Source organism: Electrona antarctica (assembly GCF_951216825.1).
Source record: "Electrona antarctica genome assembly, chromosome: 3".
Classification (NCBI taxonomy): domain Eukaryota; kingdom Metazoa; phylum Chordata; class Actinopteri; order Myctophiformes; family Myctophidae; genus Electrona; species Electrona antarctica.
In genome coordinates, this window is record NC_136808.1 from 33277413 (window position 1) to 33293174 (window position 15762).

At 43.1% G+C, this 15762-nt stretch overlaps 1 protein-coding gene across 1 annotated transcript; it reads left to right on the top strand.

Annotated features, from left to right (window-relative positions):
• Positions 1-113: 113 nt before the first annotated feature.
• On the top strand, positions 114-15735 carry mtch2 (mitochondrial carrier homolog 2). The gene is made up of 13 exons (XM_079497050.1): positions 114-294; positions 3188-3272; positions 6262-6368; positions 8732-8755; positions 9579-9632; positions 10343-10400; positions 11161-11212; positions 11679-11738; positions 13048-13141; positions 13342-13389; positions 13590-13657; positions 13927-14002; positions 14626-15735. The coding sequence occupies exons 1-13, from the start codon at positions 208-210 to the stop codon at positions 14710-14712; spliced, it is 900 nt and encodes a 299-aa protein (XP_079353176.1). The 5' UTR covers positions 114-207; the 3' UTR covers positions 14713-15735.
• The last annotated feature ends 27 nt before the right edge of the window (positions 15736-15762 follow it).

Consider the following 15762-nt stretch of genomic DNA (forward strand, 5'->3'; position numbering starts at 1 on the left):
TCTGGCAAAAAATAAATAAAAAATAGCAGATCTATGTACAATCAGATGATCTAAGGCGCAATCATTACTTACTTGTTTCTTTTCATAGACCTGGTTGCTTGTATTTGTCTCTGTCAGAAGAGAAGTGGCAACCCGGGCCCATAGCAGCAGCATAGTGTCAGTCAGTGTGTTGGTTGTAAGGTCAGTGTGACAGAGACACTGCTCATAATGGCGGACACGTGTGGTCAGGTGCTGCTGGGCTCCGGCCTGACCGTGCTCTCTCACCCGCTCATGTACATCAAAGTCCTGGTGCAGGTAAGACACACACACCCACCCACTTACCGGCGCTACGAGCCGAGCCACGACGGGCAGAGACGCGCCGAGCCCGGCCACAACAAGCTAGCCTGGTCCCATAGCTGATGGCTACACTGGCTGGCTGGCTGGTTGTGCTGTGGCAGCTAGCCTGGAGCGTTAGCTCTAGCTAGGCTAACATGCTAGCTGCAGTGCCAAGAAAGACTGCCAAGTTGCCAACCCAGAAGTGTGTGCAGTGTGCAGAGAGATGAATGTGGCTCTCTATGATGTGTGGAAGACAAACTGTACAGTACCTGTGTGTCACATCAGCATCATTTCTGATCACTTGTGAGACTTCCGTTGTTGTGTGCTTGTTGTAATCAATCAAGTCAATCAATTACGACCATGTGACAGGTGTTTGACGTCATGGGCAGTTAACATTCAAATTAATGAATGACATAGATTTTTTTTAAATGACATTGATGTATATTGTTATAAAACCTCTCTTGTCTGTCTAGTTAATAGTTATGTATAGATTAGTAGGTATGTATGTATGTATTTACTGGTACTCAGTATATTCAGCCGGTTCCTGCTAGCAGAGATAGTGATTTCTTATTTCAAGGAAGGAACCCACATTTTAGAGATTTTTTGTCTCTGGGACCCCAAAGTGAGAACATGTTTTTGTTACTTTAGGAAGGTTTTGTTATTTCTTGACCACAATGTTAAGAATGTCATTTATATTAGTAGCCTGCCAGGTTATTCAAACAGATGCTGGTATCCTATAGTTTCAATGTACAGAGCATCACTTGATAGTATATTTAATGTAGACTGATGCTAGGTTCATTGTTTGCCTGTGAAGTGTCTGCTAAATGCCTACATTGTAAATTGTTTATAGGTTTTATAGATGCACTATATTCATAGACTGGACTCAGTGGACTGTAGCAGCAGGGGTGGATTTACTGTAGGCAAAGGCAGGCAGATGCCTTACTTTGCTACGTGTCTGCCTCCCCTCCGACAACCGTTTATTTAAAATTATATTGCCTATAGGCCACCGCCTAGCCGCTACTAAAGGCTGACAGACAGTGTATCAGACAGAAGAATACACATCTATTCTCTGTGTCCTGTGTCGCAGCGCGTCTGGAGGGGTTTGTTTGAGTCTTTTCACACTCTGGTGTGAATTCCCCCCCCCCCCCCCCATTGAGAAAGCAGAGCAGAGACACAGCAATAGCACCAGAGAAAGAAAAACAGTTTGTCCAGGGCAAACTTATTTTAGACGCGAGGATGCCTAAACCTGTGCGGTAGGGTAGGCTACCACCAAGGCACTGCTTACACTGGCTGACTGGCAGCAATAACACCAGCCCCGCTCACCACCACCACCCGCACTGGGGAAGAACCAGAGGTCCGTCCCTGTTGCTGCTTTTGCAGCAACAGAGACAATTTCTAAAGGCTATATCGAGGAGCTACCAACAACACAGCTAACAAAATTCCTAGCTACTGAAATCAATTTGCAAATGACGCGCATAACAAGCAGCTGCGGTATCTTGGCAAAAAGAAATCACACCCGTGTGAAGTGGTGCAACTCCGTGTGGAGGTCCCTGGTGGGTCCCCGGAACTTCCAGACCTACAGGAATGCGCCCAGGATGCCGGCCCGGTTCTGGCGAGCCGCCCCGCATCCGAAACGGTCGAGAAATGACAGAGTTCGTTAACTTCTGTCTATCAATCTGCATAGACACAAACATCCAGCATGTATGCGGTATTGCGGTTGGCCAATCAGAGGCAATAACTAGGACGTGCAGCTAGCCAATCGCGGTGCGGGAGGCGGGACATGGAGAGAATTTCAGAGAAGCCAAAACTTCATAAATAGATTAAAAATACTTGGCGGCAATGCCGATTTAACGGCGCTTCGCACACGTTTCCACGGTCTCCAACTGCTATGCATCTTTCAAACATCTCATCAACATTCAAGCGACGCCGCAGGGGTCCATGACCAGACAGTGGTACAGCTATGTCCTAGTATGGAGACTTGGAGAGTGGATTAACTTTCAAGGGACACTAGGGTACCACCTTCCAAAATACCGAAAAGGTAACCGAGGGTCCCGAAAGGAGCTAGCTTAGGGGTAGAGTGGCTGGATGGGAACCGAGGTTCCCAGCTCGATCCTGGGCTCCCCCAGAGTTGGTGTCAAAGTGTCCTTGATCAAGACTCTGAACCCCTAATTGTTCCCAATGTGCAGGTTGGTGCCTTGCATGGTGCGTATGAATGTGTGTTTGAGTGTGTGAATGTGCATCTATGTAAAGCGTTTTGGATAAAAATGCTCTATAAATGCGCCATTTACCATGATGTTATTGTTATTTGTTAGACAATAGATAGGTTTGGTCTGATATGACATTTGCTCCAGAATTGCTTTACTGTAAGTGTAGACATAAGAGTCACAATGTCAGGGGTTTGTGGGTCGATCCCGGGATCCCCGTGTGTAACTGTCCATGTGTCCTTGAGCAAGACACTGAACACTTAACTGCTCGATCTTGCGATCTTCACTCTGAGGAAGATCGCAACATTGTCAGTCATTCTTTGTACTAACACCTGAATAAAAAAGGCTTAACCCATGCCACCTGTTACTATTGAAACGCTATGCAGGTGCCAGAGATAAGGGACAAATTAAAGAATAATTAACCGTGGGCGCATCCATGTGCACATCGCCTGCACGTCAGATTAAAAATGTAAAAAAAAAATATATATTTTTTTTTAATAACGTAACTTTACGTCTTGGCACAGGTAGTATCTGCTGCTTAAAACGTAACCTGACGTTCCTGGCAGAGATTGGGTTAAACTGTCCAAGCTGCTCCAGTGTCTATCCCTTCTTCTGCAGATGTATATTGTGTTTTAAAGGATGTAATATGTTGTGTTTGTTTGCTGCAGGTGGGACATGAGCCTCTGCCTCCGTCTCTGGGCAGGAACATGTTTGGCAGACAGGTGTACCAGCTACCTGGACTGTTTGCCTATGGTGAGTCTGACTGGCCCAGTCCTGTCACAATGCCCACTCTATACTGTCCTATCACAATGTTGTCACCATGTCCAGACTGTCCTATCATAATGTCCAATCCAGACTAGCCTCTGTCTGTCCCAGCCTTACTCATCTGCGAAGAGAAAAGCCTGGTCACAACCTAAGGCAGAGAGTGCATAGCCGAAAGTGTTGGGCCGGAACATCCGTCAGATGTATTTCCCCCAGATATAATATTTTTCGACCAATCACAACACTTTAATTTACATTCATTTTACATTCACGGAAAATGTAAATAGATTTGTAAAGCGTCAACGTAATTTCCTTGCGTGGTACATCCGCCAAAATCCCGCTACTTCCGCCAAATTCCAGCAATGCACTCTACAGCATAGGTCTTGCCCAGCGTGCCCCAGACCAGTTTCAGACCCACAGGATAGAGCCCAGGGTGCCGGGCCGGTTCCTGCTAGCCGCCCCACGTCCGAAACGGTAGAGAAATGACAGTTACCATGTGGGGGGCCCCGGGGGTCCCCGGAACATCCAGACCCCCAGGAACACGCCCGGGGGGGCGGGCCGGTTCCGGTGTGCCCGTGTGCCGCCCCGCGTCTGAAACGGTTGACAGAGCTACCGTGTCGGGGTCCCACTTCTGTACTGTACTGTACTGTACTGTACTGTACTGTCACACCCGAAATCATCATACAAGCCACACACATAGTGCTCAGACCCAGCCAGCCAGCCAGCCAGCCAGCAAGCCACACACACAGTGCTCAGACCCAGCCAGCCAGCAAGCCACACACATAGTGCTCAGACCCAGCCAGCCACACGCATAGCTCCGTAAGGGAGTGATTGCACCACTCAAAAAATCTTCAAAAAACTGAAGAGGCTACTGGAGATTGGAGAACCTGATTTGGACATGATCTGATGCAGTACAATGTCACTATGACAGAAAGAGAAGATGGGTCTGGCCACATTCATTCACCCCATAATCTCAGTGGAAATTGGGGAATATGTTGTGAAATAAAAAGTCAGAAAACTGGAATTTGGGAAAATGCCTTATTTTGACATTTTCTTAGTTCAAACCATTCCATGTATTTCCCCATGCCCACACATCTGTGGGCTCTCTCTCTCTCTCTCTCTTTCTCTCTCTCTCCCCCGCTCTGAACAGAACTAACGAAGTTGCGATGCGGCCCCTCCCCCTTCACACACACACACACACACACACACACACACACACACACACACACGACTTTGTCCCTATAATGTGCGTAGGCTACTGGCACCGTTCCTCATATCACGCAAGAGACGCCACACACCAGTATAGAAGAGAGATAGTCAATTACTCACTTAATGTTGTAACTTGTGGAGGCTATATTGTCTTCCATGAAAAATATTTCGAAGCGATGTTAAACTCTGCATGGCTCATTTTCATGCGTCACAGTCAGGGACCCTGCTGACGATTTGGTGGTCCACTGGTTACCCTTCTACTGCATATAACAGCGCTGCATGATCTCATGCAGATCGGCTATTTTGCCGTTTGTGAGGACGCACACATGGGCGCGCGTTATTACGTGGCGGAGCCGCAGAGAAATTGTTATTATGCGAGCCGGCTTGGCTTTTTTGGCACATTTCATGCCCACCTCGGTGTGCGTATTGTGCGTGCGTGAGAAATGAGGTGTGGCGTGGTGCGTGGTAAAAGACTGTGCTCCAGACTGTCCTATCACAATGTCTGACAGTCCTATCACAAAGTCCAAACGGATTCCAATCTACATTGTAAAATGATCAGTATTTATTATTAACTCGGATAGTGTACAAAATGTCTCTCATTGTCTTAAATGCATTCTGTTGAACTTCCGGCTCCAGTTTTATTACTTTGCCAGCGCTGATCACCCCCCCCCCCCCCCCCCATATTATTATTATTTTTATAACGTGTATGTTTCTGTGTCACAACCTCGCGGCCGTTGTTCCCGTTCGTTTCCGACGTTCTGTTCGTGGTTCAATCACAGCTGTTCGCTTTGGCTTAGGGGGCAGTCAATCATGACTAGGTCGCAATACATTTTGTGCTCAAGACGTCCACAGACGTCCTATGAATTACCGCATGTAGTGCCCAGGACGTCTGTGGACGTTTTTTTTTTAATGTCAAAAAGTGGGTCTAAAAAGTAGGCACCCTGGGTCGCCATTTCGAAAGATTAAAAAGGCACATAATGTGTTAAAATGGGCCTGTTATATGTATGTTTCACCTGACAAAAAGAAGAAGTTTAAGAAGTAGTGCAAATAGCAGATCCACAAGCTCGCAACGCGAGATCTGCTATTTTCACTATAGTTTTGGTAAATTTCTCTTTTGGATCTCGAGCTGAAAAGTATGGGAACGCTCGGCAAAGCCAAACGCACCGCGGTGGGTTCGAGGGGCGAGATCCTTTATGCCTATTAGTCTCATAGGATATTAGTGGTGTCAAAAATTATCGATTCAGCAGTGCATCGTATGCAGAGTGCACGATTCTGCATCAATGCAGCAACGTGACATAATCAAAGCGTGTGTGTGTGTGTGTGTGTGTGTGTGTGTGTGTGTGTGTGTGTGTGTGTGTGTGTGTGTGTGTGTGTGTGTGTGTGTGTGTGTGTGTGTGTGTGTGTGTGTGTGTGTGTGTGTGTGTGTGTGTGTGTGTGTGTGTGTGTGTGTGTGTGTGTGTGTGTGTGTGTGTGTGTGTGTGTGTGTGTGTGTGTGTGTCCAAATTTGACTGAGGGACTGCCATTGGATTTTTTTCGTTTTTTGAAAAGCTGGAGTCAAATCTGGTCATATATATATATAAAAAAATATCATTCTAAATACAATATATCTGACTGATGAAAAATGGCCATGTTGTGCAGTAATATAGAAAAGTGTGATACATTGTCGAATTGAATCGTTACCTGGTGAATGGAAATTGAATTGAATCATGAGGGCAGTGCCAATTGATGTCTTGTCCAGCTCTGACTATTCGTATGTGGTGTTGTGTTTCAGCCAAACACATTGCCAAGGTGGACGGTAAAGCAGGCCTGTTTAATGGACTGGCTCCCAGGCTGTGTGCTGGAACCATCGGAACAATCGTCCACAGCAGAGTCCTGCAGGTACATACCGTATCACGGCAACTCTCCCACTGCATCAGAAACTGTTAGGAGGAGGCACACTCAACTCGGGGGCCGGCTGAGTTTTGACGAATAGTCTCTTACAATAGCTGAGTGCAGATTCTTGAAGATATACAGAGAAAGCAATATCCGCACTGTCTTGAGCACTCTCTTGAGTTGAAACCATGAACTTTGTTTATTTGAGCAAGCACATCAGCAGCAGTCTATCTAGAGAAACGGACACGTTTCGGTGGCCTTCCTCAGCGTTTCATACTAACGTACTGTATCACCACATTGTATTACAGTGCATGTATCATGTGGGTGGGGGGATGACCCAGGTAGGTAGGATGCGTAAAGATGAATGTCACTATTTGTGTGTGTGTGTGTACTATTGTGTTCCTTCTCTTGTTGTCTATTTCTAATTGCACTGTGGCCCCTTTTCCACCGTTTGGGAACCGGTTCAATTCAGAACCAATTCTTAGTCCATGAGCTCCAAAATTGCAACGTTAATGAGTACTATAAACGAATAACAGTTTAAGTCCACACTAATTATCCATAATGTATAAATGATGGATAAGGGGTCAGGACAACTAGGCCTTTTTGTGGAGGGGTCAGAATAAAATCTGGACTTGAACTGTTATTCGTCTATAGTACTCATGAATTGAGTGGGCAAAGCCATACCTATTAAATTGTTCATAGGATCAATTTAAGTGAATTAATATATGATAACCCTTTCACAGTAATAGCTTTTTCATATTTTCCATGTTTTGCATATTTTCCTATATAATGCCTAATTTGCATATTTAAATGTATAATTTAAATATACATACCGCTAGCATGACGTTATTTGCTAGGTCCGTATATATACGGAGTCGGACCCCAACGTATACTAATAATGTATATAATGGTTGAGCCCCACGGCAGCTTTTAACGTTGCTATGCAATGTTAAATCCGTTTACCTCGGTTACAAGCAGGATTTTCAAACCTCCATAAGTTGGAATCCAGGAGAGCTGTCCATGGTGGATCTTCAGCCATCCAAAGTTCCTACATCATTTGTGACTTTGTACCGCGTCGCTCCCGACATGTACACGTTTCTGGCGAGAGGTAAACCGTGTGCGCTAATGATAGCCAAGTGTGTGTATGGGTCTCTTAAAGTGAACGCTGACGGTGGCACAGGTTAACTACATTAATGCTAACGGCTAGCGGCACAGAGAGAATTAACGTTCCAATTTTGGAGCTCTGGCTCCGGTTCCCAACTGGTGGAAAAGGGGTCTGTGTGGTTTCTGGTAGTTTGTGGGGCCGCAGCAGGAATGGATAATATAGTTTACCTTGACCTTGAAATGGAATCAAAGGTCCATTTGGCCCTGGTTTTAGCCTTCTGTTCCCTGTCTTGTAGACCACTCTTTCTCCCAGATATTGGGTCAGGATCCATGTGGTTGCGGGCAAACTTTTTCCGTGCTGTAATGAACTGTGTGTCGTACATTATCATTCTGAATCTATTGGTATGTAAAATTATATGGACACAGCGAGGTTAGTTTGCATGTGACTGTTTGAACTGGAATGATATCTGGCTGAGGGGGGGGGGGAGTATACTGAAGGCCTGTTTAAATTCAGCTTCTGACCAGCCATGATATATAGAGCTAAAAGATCTACAAGCTCTGCTCACAGGATGTCGCAGCTTGTGTATCTGCTAATTTCCACTATTTTTTAAGTAGAAAACAACCTGGTTAATAGTCTTTGATCAAAATTAATTAAACAAGTAATTGTGGAATAATCACTAATAAATTGTTTGTTGCAGCCGGGCCTGGGATGTTGTCTTTTTTTGGGTCATGGCCACTTAACCTTTGGTGTTGTCAGTTTTGTTTAGGGTACAAAGGCCAAATACAAGGGGAGGAAGGACATCAAATGAAACGATTATTATAAGGTCACAGAAATAATGAAATCCATACGGTTTTCAATATCAGTGATTATTATTTCACAAAATAATGTATTGGTATACTATTTACAAATGATAACCAATATCTGTAGAAACAACATGCTCAGCCCTGTCCTGCACTAGTCAGGGTCACACTCACTGGACAGGTTTGAAGATGGAGGTGAGGAGGGGGAGTTAACAATTCACAATCTCAACAAAATAATGTTATGAGTAGTGGGCCGGCACCCATACCAGTCCAAGAAGTAGTCGAATCAGCTTGTTTTGGGGGGTCTGAAGCCTAGTCAAAAATGAGGAACGCTTCGAGAATTTGCGTGTCATCTTTGGGCATCCTTTGACAGGGATTTAAACAGTGGTTGACTGTCATGTACATTCTCTTACATGTTCTAATGTTATTAATGAAAATTAATGTTATACTACGTTCTTTTACAGAAATGCCAAGACGGAGACATTAATGTAAGTAAAACCATCTTGTTCATGTTTGAATGCAGTTGCAGAACATGCCTGTTATTATGTTGTTACTGGTTGTTTGATCCAGTATATCCATATGGTAACATTTACTCCTTCTACAAGTTACTCAGACAAATATTTATTATTTTCTTAGTGACTTTAACATACTTTTTCTTTCTTTCTTTCTCTTTTTTCTTTTTTTTATGCTGCTGCAATGTCTGAAGAAAAACTAAATGAAACAAAATTATGTTTTACTCCTGGGTACCTGACCTGTACACATAATGTAACAATAAAGACCATCTTGAACCCTGACAATTAAGACAAGGCAGGTGTATTACAGACAAACAGACAGACTCTTTATTTGTGTTTGTGGAAATTAATTTTGCACCAAGCATCCACCAGGACACAAAAATTACAATGCATAAATACACAACACATAGACAGATGACACAATACATTGACAATATAACACATTTACACAACTAATATATAATAATAATAATAGGGCCCGTTTGTTCAGAAGTCCTATACTTGTGGGGACAAAACACAGTACTGATGTTTCAGGCTCAGAGATCATTTAATGATCTCTGAGCCTGAAACATCAGTACTGTGTACCGTTGTCCTGATGGTAAATATTTGGCTGTATAGCGGGTGTATAAAGTGCATAAGGTGGCATTGACTGTATAGCAGTTGCATCCTATCCTTAGTAATAGCTTTCCCTTTCCGAAGTACCTTATTGTGTGGCAACTCGATGTGCTTTTGCTTTACATAAAATATTGAGCAAACGCATTTCAAGGACCAAAAGCTGAAATGTATGTTTTCATTTCAGGTAACGGGGGATCAGAAGCCAGAGGATGGATCCCTGCTCCATGTGGTCAACGAGGTAAACAACGCGTTTCATCATCTTGTGTGTGTGTGTGTGTGTACTGTACGTAAGTGCTCGCGCGTACTGTACGTATGTGCGCACTGTACGTACGTCTGTAATCAACGTAACTCGAATTGGACACACACGTTCCACACTACCACAGGGAGTGCAGTGCCCGGTGTCGAGTCGGTCGGACGGACGCACGGCCTGCCTCTTAATAAACATTTGCGGGCTTTTAAGATGGTGTACGGATTCTTCTCTCCTACAAGGTTTGAGTTTTAACCACTTAAGCCTTGTTCAAATAAATTCAAAAATGGCCGATCTACAAGCGTTTTGAGCTTGTAGATCGGCTATTTTTTAATTTGGAAGATTTCCATCTATAATGTAATGCCCAACACAGGGATACCAGCTCAGCTGCCCTGTGGTTCTAGTGTCTGGCCTGAGACTGGGAGGTTGTGGGTTCAATCCCCCATCCCGGTCACAACAGTTGAGGATCCAGGAATCATTTCACTCATCGCTTCAATGAAATATGGAAGCGTTTCCAGAACCATTACAGGGGTTGACACTAAGGTCTCAGCAGGTCATGTTCTACTTGCCCAAAGGTCATGCCCACTTGCCCGAAATGTAAATCGGCCATTATAATGTGATAGGTAAAATATGTTTGTCCTCTGCTTTATCGTGTGTCATTTGACCCCCTGACCCCCTTTTTTGTCTTCATGTGCAAACAGACGACCAAAGAGATGATTGCTCGTTCCTGTGCCACCATCGTCACACACCCCTTTCATGGTACAGTATGAATATGACATTGCAGTGTTCATTTCGTTGACTAAAATCTATGACGCAAAATGTTGATCGACTACCATTTCAAAAACGAAATAAAAACTAAGCTATGATGACTAAAGCTATGACTAAGTATATTGACAATTTTGTCTGCAAATAAAAACTAGGCTAAAATGTTAGGGAACTAGGGACTAGTGGAGAAGAGATCCAGTTTGGTCGCACTCGGCTGTTTCGCTCTCTGAAAATAGCAGATCTACAAGCAGATCTTGTAAATCTGCTATTTTCAGCATGCAACCAAGGGTAAAATCTGCCATTATGATGCCATCGAGGCCCGCCACAATCAACCCTAGTCAAAAAAATTCTATAGGATTTGCAAAAATTCTAATAGGATCCTATATAGGATTTCGAAAATCCTTTTAGAATCCTATAGGATTATGAACATTTTAAAATGTTCCAATAGAATTTCTATAGGATTGTAAAATTCCTCTCGCCTTTGGAACACAAGTTCAAGTTGGCACCGCCAGCCTATGAGTAGCACGCTTTGGTTTCCGTGTGTGTAAAATCCTATTGGGATTTTTTATTAGGAAAATAATCCTATAAAAACAAATCCAATAGGATTCGTTGCAAAATCTGATTTTTAATGTGATTTTTCTATCCGAATTCTATAGGATTCTTTGGCTAGGGAACTGTCCCTGCAGTTTGAGGTGAATGGAACCTTTATTTTTATACTGACATGTTTAACTGTGTTGTTGTTTTCTATCTACAGTGATTACGTTGAGGTGTATGGTCCAGTTTATAGGAAGAGAAACCAAATACAGGTGATTTTTTTTTACACATAATTGTGCACACTCTTCATCACATTCAGTGTACTGTACTGTGTTGGTCATTTAGGGAAGATAAAATCACACCCGTGTGAAGTGAGAGGCGCTCTTATCATCGTACATCATCATGACGTAACATGTCGATTTGCACAGACACGCATGACGTATATTCTCCATTCATTGTCAATGGGAATTTAATGTTTGTGTAGGACGAAAATAGCCAATTTGCTGACACATATGACGTAAATTCTCCATTCATTGTCAATGGGAATTTAATGTTTGTGTAAGATGAAAATCTACACTAATAGCTGTATATAGGAGGGGCTAAAAAATATGAAATGAGCAAAGATGGCAGATCGGTGCAGTGAAACATTGTGCGCTCGTAGATCGGCTATTTGTGCGCATTTTTGCTGGGATGTGATGAAGGCTTTGAAATAATAGTTTGTTTTGTGTTTTTCCTTAGCGGAGCCTTTGATTCCATCCTAACAGTCTACAGAGAAGAAGGAATCCTGGGATTCTTTGCGTATGTTTCAGCAATGATGTACACATGTGTGTCTCTTATGATCGAGTATTAGCCTGACACTCAGTCTGAATTTTCATTTCGTTTCACTTCATTATTCAGACTGAAAGCCCTCCCCACGGCAGCAGTGTATGGGATGGGTGTCGTCAAAGCGGCAGTCTTCGGTGATTGGTTCATACCAACCAATCAGAATAGTAGGAAAGCAGATGACGTTGTCAATCATGTGGCTATGGCTAACCCGTTTGCTAACCAAACAAACAGCCAACGAGCGCTACTAGTATGTAAACAAAAGCGGTAAAATATGTTTGTTGTCTGACGTTGTTGAGTGACGGGGCTGATGGCCAATCAGCTTACTACTTGGCTACGTCCGGATTTCCGAACGTAGCTGACACCATCGTCGGGAGAGACTCCAGACCTGAATCGCCAGAACATATTTTCTTAATGGGCGTGGCTAGCGATTCAGGGCTGGAGCCAGGCTAATCGAGTATGGGAATGTTGATCCAAAGCGGCCCAAAGCTGACCAAAATGCTCAACATGGTTAAAAGCAAAGCAATTCAACGCATTGATACAAAATAAGCATCAACAAAAGATATGCATTGACGCAAAACAAAATATGCAGAGTTAAGACCGGAGAACTCAAGTACAAAAGCAAGACTAAAGGCCCCAGTCTACTGGGCAGATCTAATTGGAGGGGCAATATGTTCCAGAGCCTGGGTCCCCTGCTCTTCTTGTTAGTCGTAGGAACGACCAGAAGCATAGCGTCCGTTGGGCAACTCGGGCCATGGCCCAGTCAAATAAGAAGAATCTGCTCATCCGACAACAATAGATACTATACATTGGCTGCCCTCATTCGCAATGTTTACCAAGCTACAAAAGCTGGCTACTTGTGCATGTCAATGATGGTCCATTGTGTGAAACCGTTAAGCACTGTTCTGTTGGTAGGCATATACTACTGTCAGATGTCCTGAAGCAGTGCAAAAGAGAATGGATAATGTTCCTGGATTCATGAATGAAATTACAGAGGTGCAGAAAATTCTAATCTGCCCTATGCGGCTGCCAGCAGCAGCATGTCCACAGACCTTAAAGCCGTGCATAGGATATTAGGGCTGGAGTATATCCAAAAAACAAGAGGGTGACAGGCTTAAAAAAACGAATAGAAGAACTTTAAAATCATTTCTAAAATGACCAGGGAGCCAGTGTAGAACGGCCAGAACTGGGGTAATGTGGTCACATATTTTAGTGCCATTATTATTATTTTCATATATACATATTTTTTTCAGTGTTAATGTGTCATAATGTTCTGTTGTTCCAGTGGTTTGATTCCTCGTCTACTGGGTGACGTCTTGTCTCTGTGGATCTGTAACCTGCTGGCTCACCTGGTCAACACCTACGCCATCGATGACTCTGTATGTAACAGATTATAGGGGGGGGGGGGGTTGTTTTCCGAAATAATTATAAAGGTTGAATGAAATTAAAATGAATGTGTGATCCGCCCCAGCCCACCTTCAGCCAGGGGACATCAATGAATTGTCCATGTCATTGTGACATTGAGTACAACTAAACATTCTATTGTAAAAAATTAGTTGTGATGTTTGTTTCTGTACAGATGAGTCACACAGGAGAGATCAAGAACTGCTCCCAGGCTGTGACAGGAGTAAGTACAACACTACTGTCTGTACTGTGTATGTATCATGTGAGAGGAGTAAGTTAGTACAACACTACTGTATGTATGTGACAGGGATGTGCTGTCCATTTTATTCAAAAGACTATGGCTAAACTAAATACAAATGTGCTGTCAAAATTAACACTGGTTTAAATCAAACACTACCTTCCCTCTGCTTCTGTCTTCTGCAGTTTTTTGCCAGCATCCTCACATATCCTTTCGTGTTGGTGTCAAATATAATGGCTGTCAACAACTGCGGGTAAGCACCTTTCATTTCACTTCATTATATAGTTTCAATGTACAGATTATTTTGATAATATTGTTTAGACTGATGCTAGGTTCTTGGTCACTCTGGATAAGCAGCAACGTTTTGTGAGTTTATAGATTGATTACTTTACTGGCAGGATTATTAACAGTACAGGTAGTACAGTCAAATGTTATGCTAAAGGGGGCTTGTTTCCAGCTACTGAAAGTATCAGGCCTAGCATATATAGAGCCATGCATTGATATAATGTGTTGCTCTTCCAGGCTGGCAGGAGGTCTGCCCCCCTACGCCTCTGTATATCCTACCTGGGTGGACTGCTGGAGACATTTAAACACGGAGGTACAAAATGCTACTACACGTCACCCTGCAGCTGATAACTACACCACAAGTACTGTGTGGAGTGGACCTTTTTTTTTTTTTTGCCCCATTTGGCATGACCGTACACAGGCTTGTACCCATGTAACCCATATCCATGCACATATTAGTGAGGGTCAAGGAACCTTTTGGAAAATGGTGATGGCCGTTCAATGTTTTTCTAATTTTGAATCATTAGGTATTTAACCCCCTTCCCGACGAGGTAGCTTGACACGGTTGGTCCGATTGGAAACCTGAGTTTGTCTAGAATCAAAATGGTATCTGTACCTTTTGGGCTACTGCAAAATGTGAGCGTGCTACATTCTTGCAGGTCTCATAAGGGTAATAAAATGTGTGTGTGTGTGTGTGTGTGTGTGTGTGTGTGTGTGTGGGGGGGGGGGGGGGGGGGGGGGGGTTGAGGACATTTTGGACCATTTGTTTTCTTGCCTGGGATCATCAAAATCTTTCTTTCAGAAAAAAATAACAATGGGAGTGCGTGTGGCTATGCGACATTGTTGCACAAAAAACATTGAGAAGAAAATAAAAACTTAAGGTTTCTGCCAGACACCAATGATATTATAATTGTTTTGTTCTCTCCTCGTCACCAGGGCAACATGAGCAGAGGCAACAGTTTATTCTTCCGGAAGCTTCCAGCAGGAAAGACGTACGCCATCGACCAGAAGAGATTTTTTTAAGCCTGGAAGGAAGAAGGGAAGCGGCATGGCGATAGAATTTAATTGTAATATAAAAGAAAACCGGGAGGTCTGGAGCCTAATGCTTTGTATGCACTTGTTTATGTTGAGGTTTGTGTTTTTCTGTTATTTTTTTTAACAACCCGTTACTGACATTTAAACAAACACATTTCAAGAGCAAGGTGCGCATCCTGTTGATTGGAAATTTCGTTGGAGAGCTTTATTTTGATAATGTGTATATACATATATATATATAATAAGGAGAATCGTATTTCAGTTTGTTTTTCAAATTGAAAGTTGGCAGGATGCTAAGGTTGTGAAATGTGTCAATATCACCTTGAAGTAAATAAAAACAAAAGGCAAGTCGTGAACCACTTTGACCTTGTGTCCATATCTTGGGCATGATATAGGCCTTTTTTTCATAAATATCCAATCTAGATCGCCTATTGTTCGCTGCGAGAAGCCATTGTACGGTGAAGTATGAAATATAACATAAGTGGTTCAAAGTAAAAATGTCCGTTGTGTTGAAAACGACGTTCCTGCCTCATACTGTGAAAATGTCACCTCCCATAACGTAACGACTTACCCGCAACCATCGATCGCGATGATTGGTCGATCGCTCCCCTCACCCGTAATGTTGGGATTCTGTTTGCTAATGGAGTAATTATAAAATCTGCATGTTGGTAATAAAGTCTAATAATTAACAAAGTAAAAAAAAAAAAGGAAAGCAGGACCTCCTTATGTGATGTTTTGTCTTTGTTGTGTTTGTTAAATCATTTGATCGAAGGGTCCAGACCAGGCTGTGTGATTCCAAAGGAAACTGTTCAAGTCATTGGATGGCTAAGGTGTAGGTTAAAGGCCTTTATGCCTTTAATGCACACATTAGATGGGTGATGATTTGTAGCTAGCTAGGCATTAATGCACACAAACCGGCCCAGGAATCCGTCCCGGGCCGACTCCAGAGCACTGACGTGCTTGTTTGAACTCATTCTGACCCAAATAAAGATTTATTCCTTTTTGTTTTTCCTTTTGACTTAATGTGTTGTTTTTGGT

Excerpts from the sequence above, each read along its gene's own strand:
- mtch2 (XM_079497050.1), top strand. The coding sequence starts at position 208 with ATGGCGGACACGTGTGGTCAGGTGCTGCTGGGCTCCGGCCTGACCGTG. Across the intron at positions 13,658-13,926 it reads ATGGCTGTCAACAACTGCGG|GCTGGCAGGAGGTCTGCCCC; the intron begins GTAAGCACCTTT and ends TTGCTCTTCCAG. Across the intron at positions 14,003-14,625 it reads GGAGACATTTAAACACGGAG|GGCAACATGAGCAGAGGCAA; the intron begins GTACAAAATGCT and ends CCTCGTCACCAG.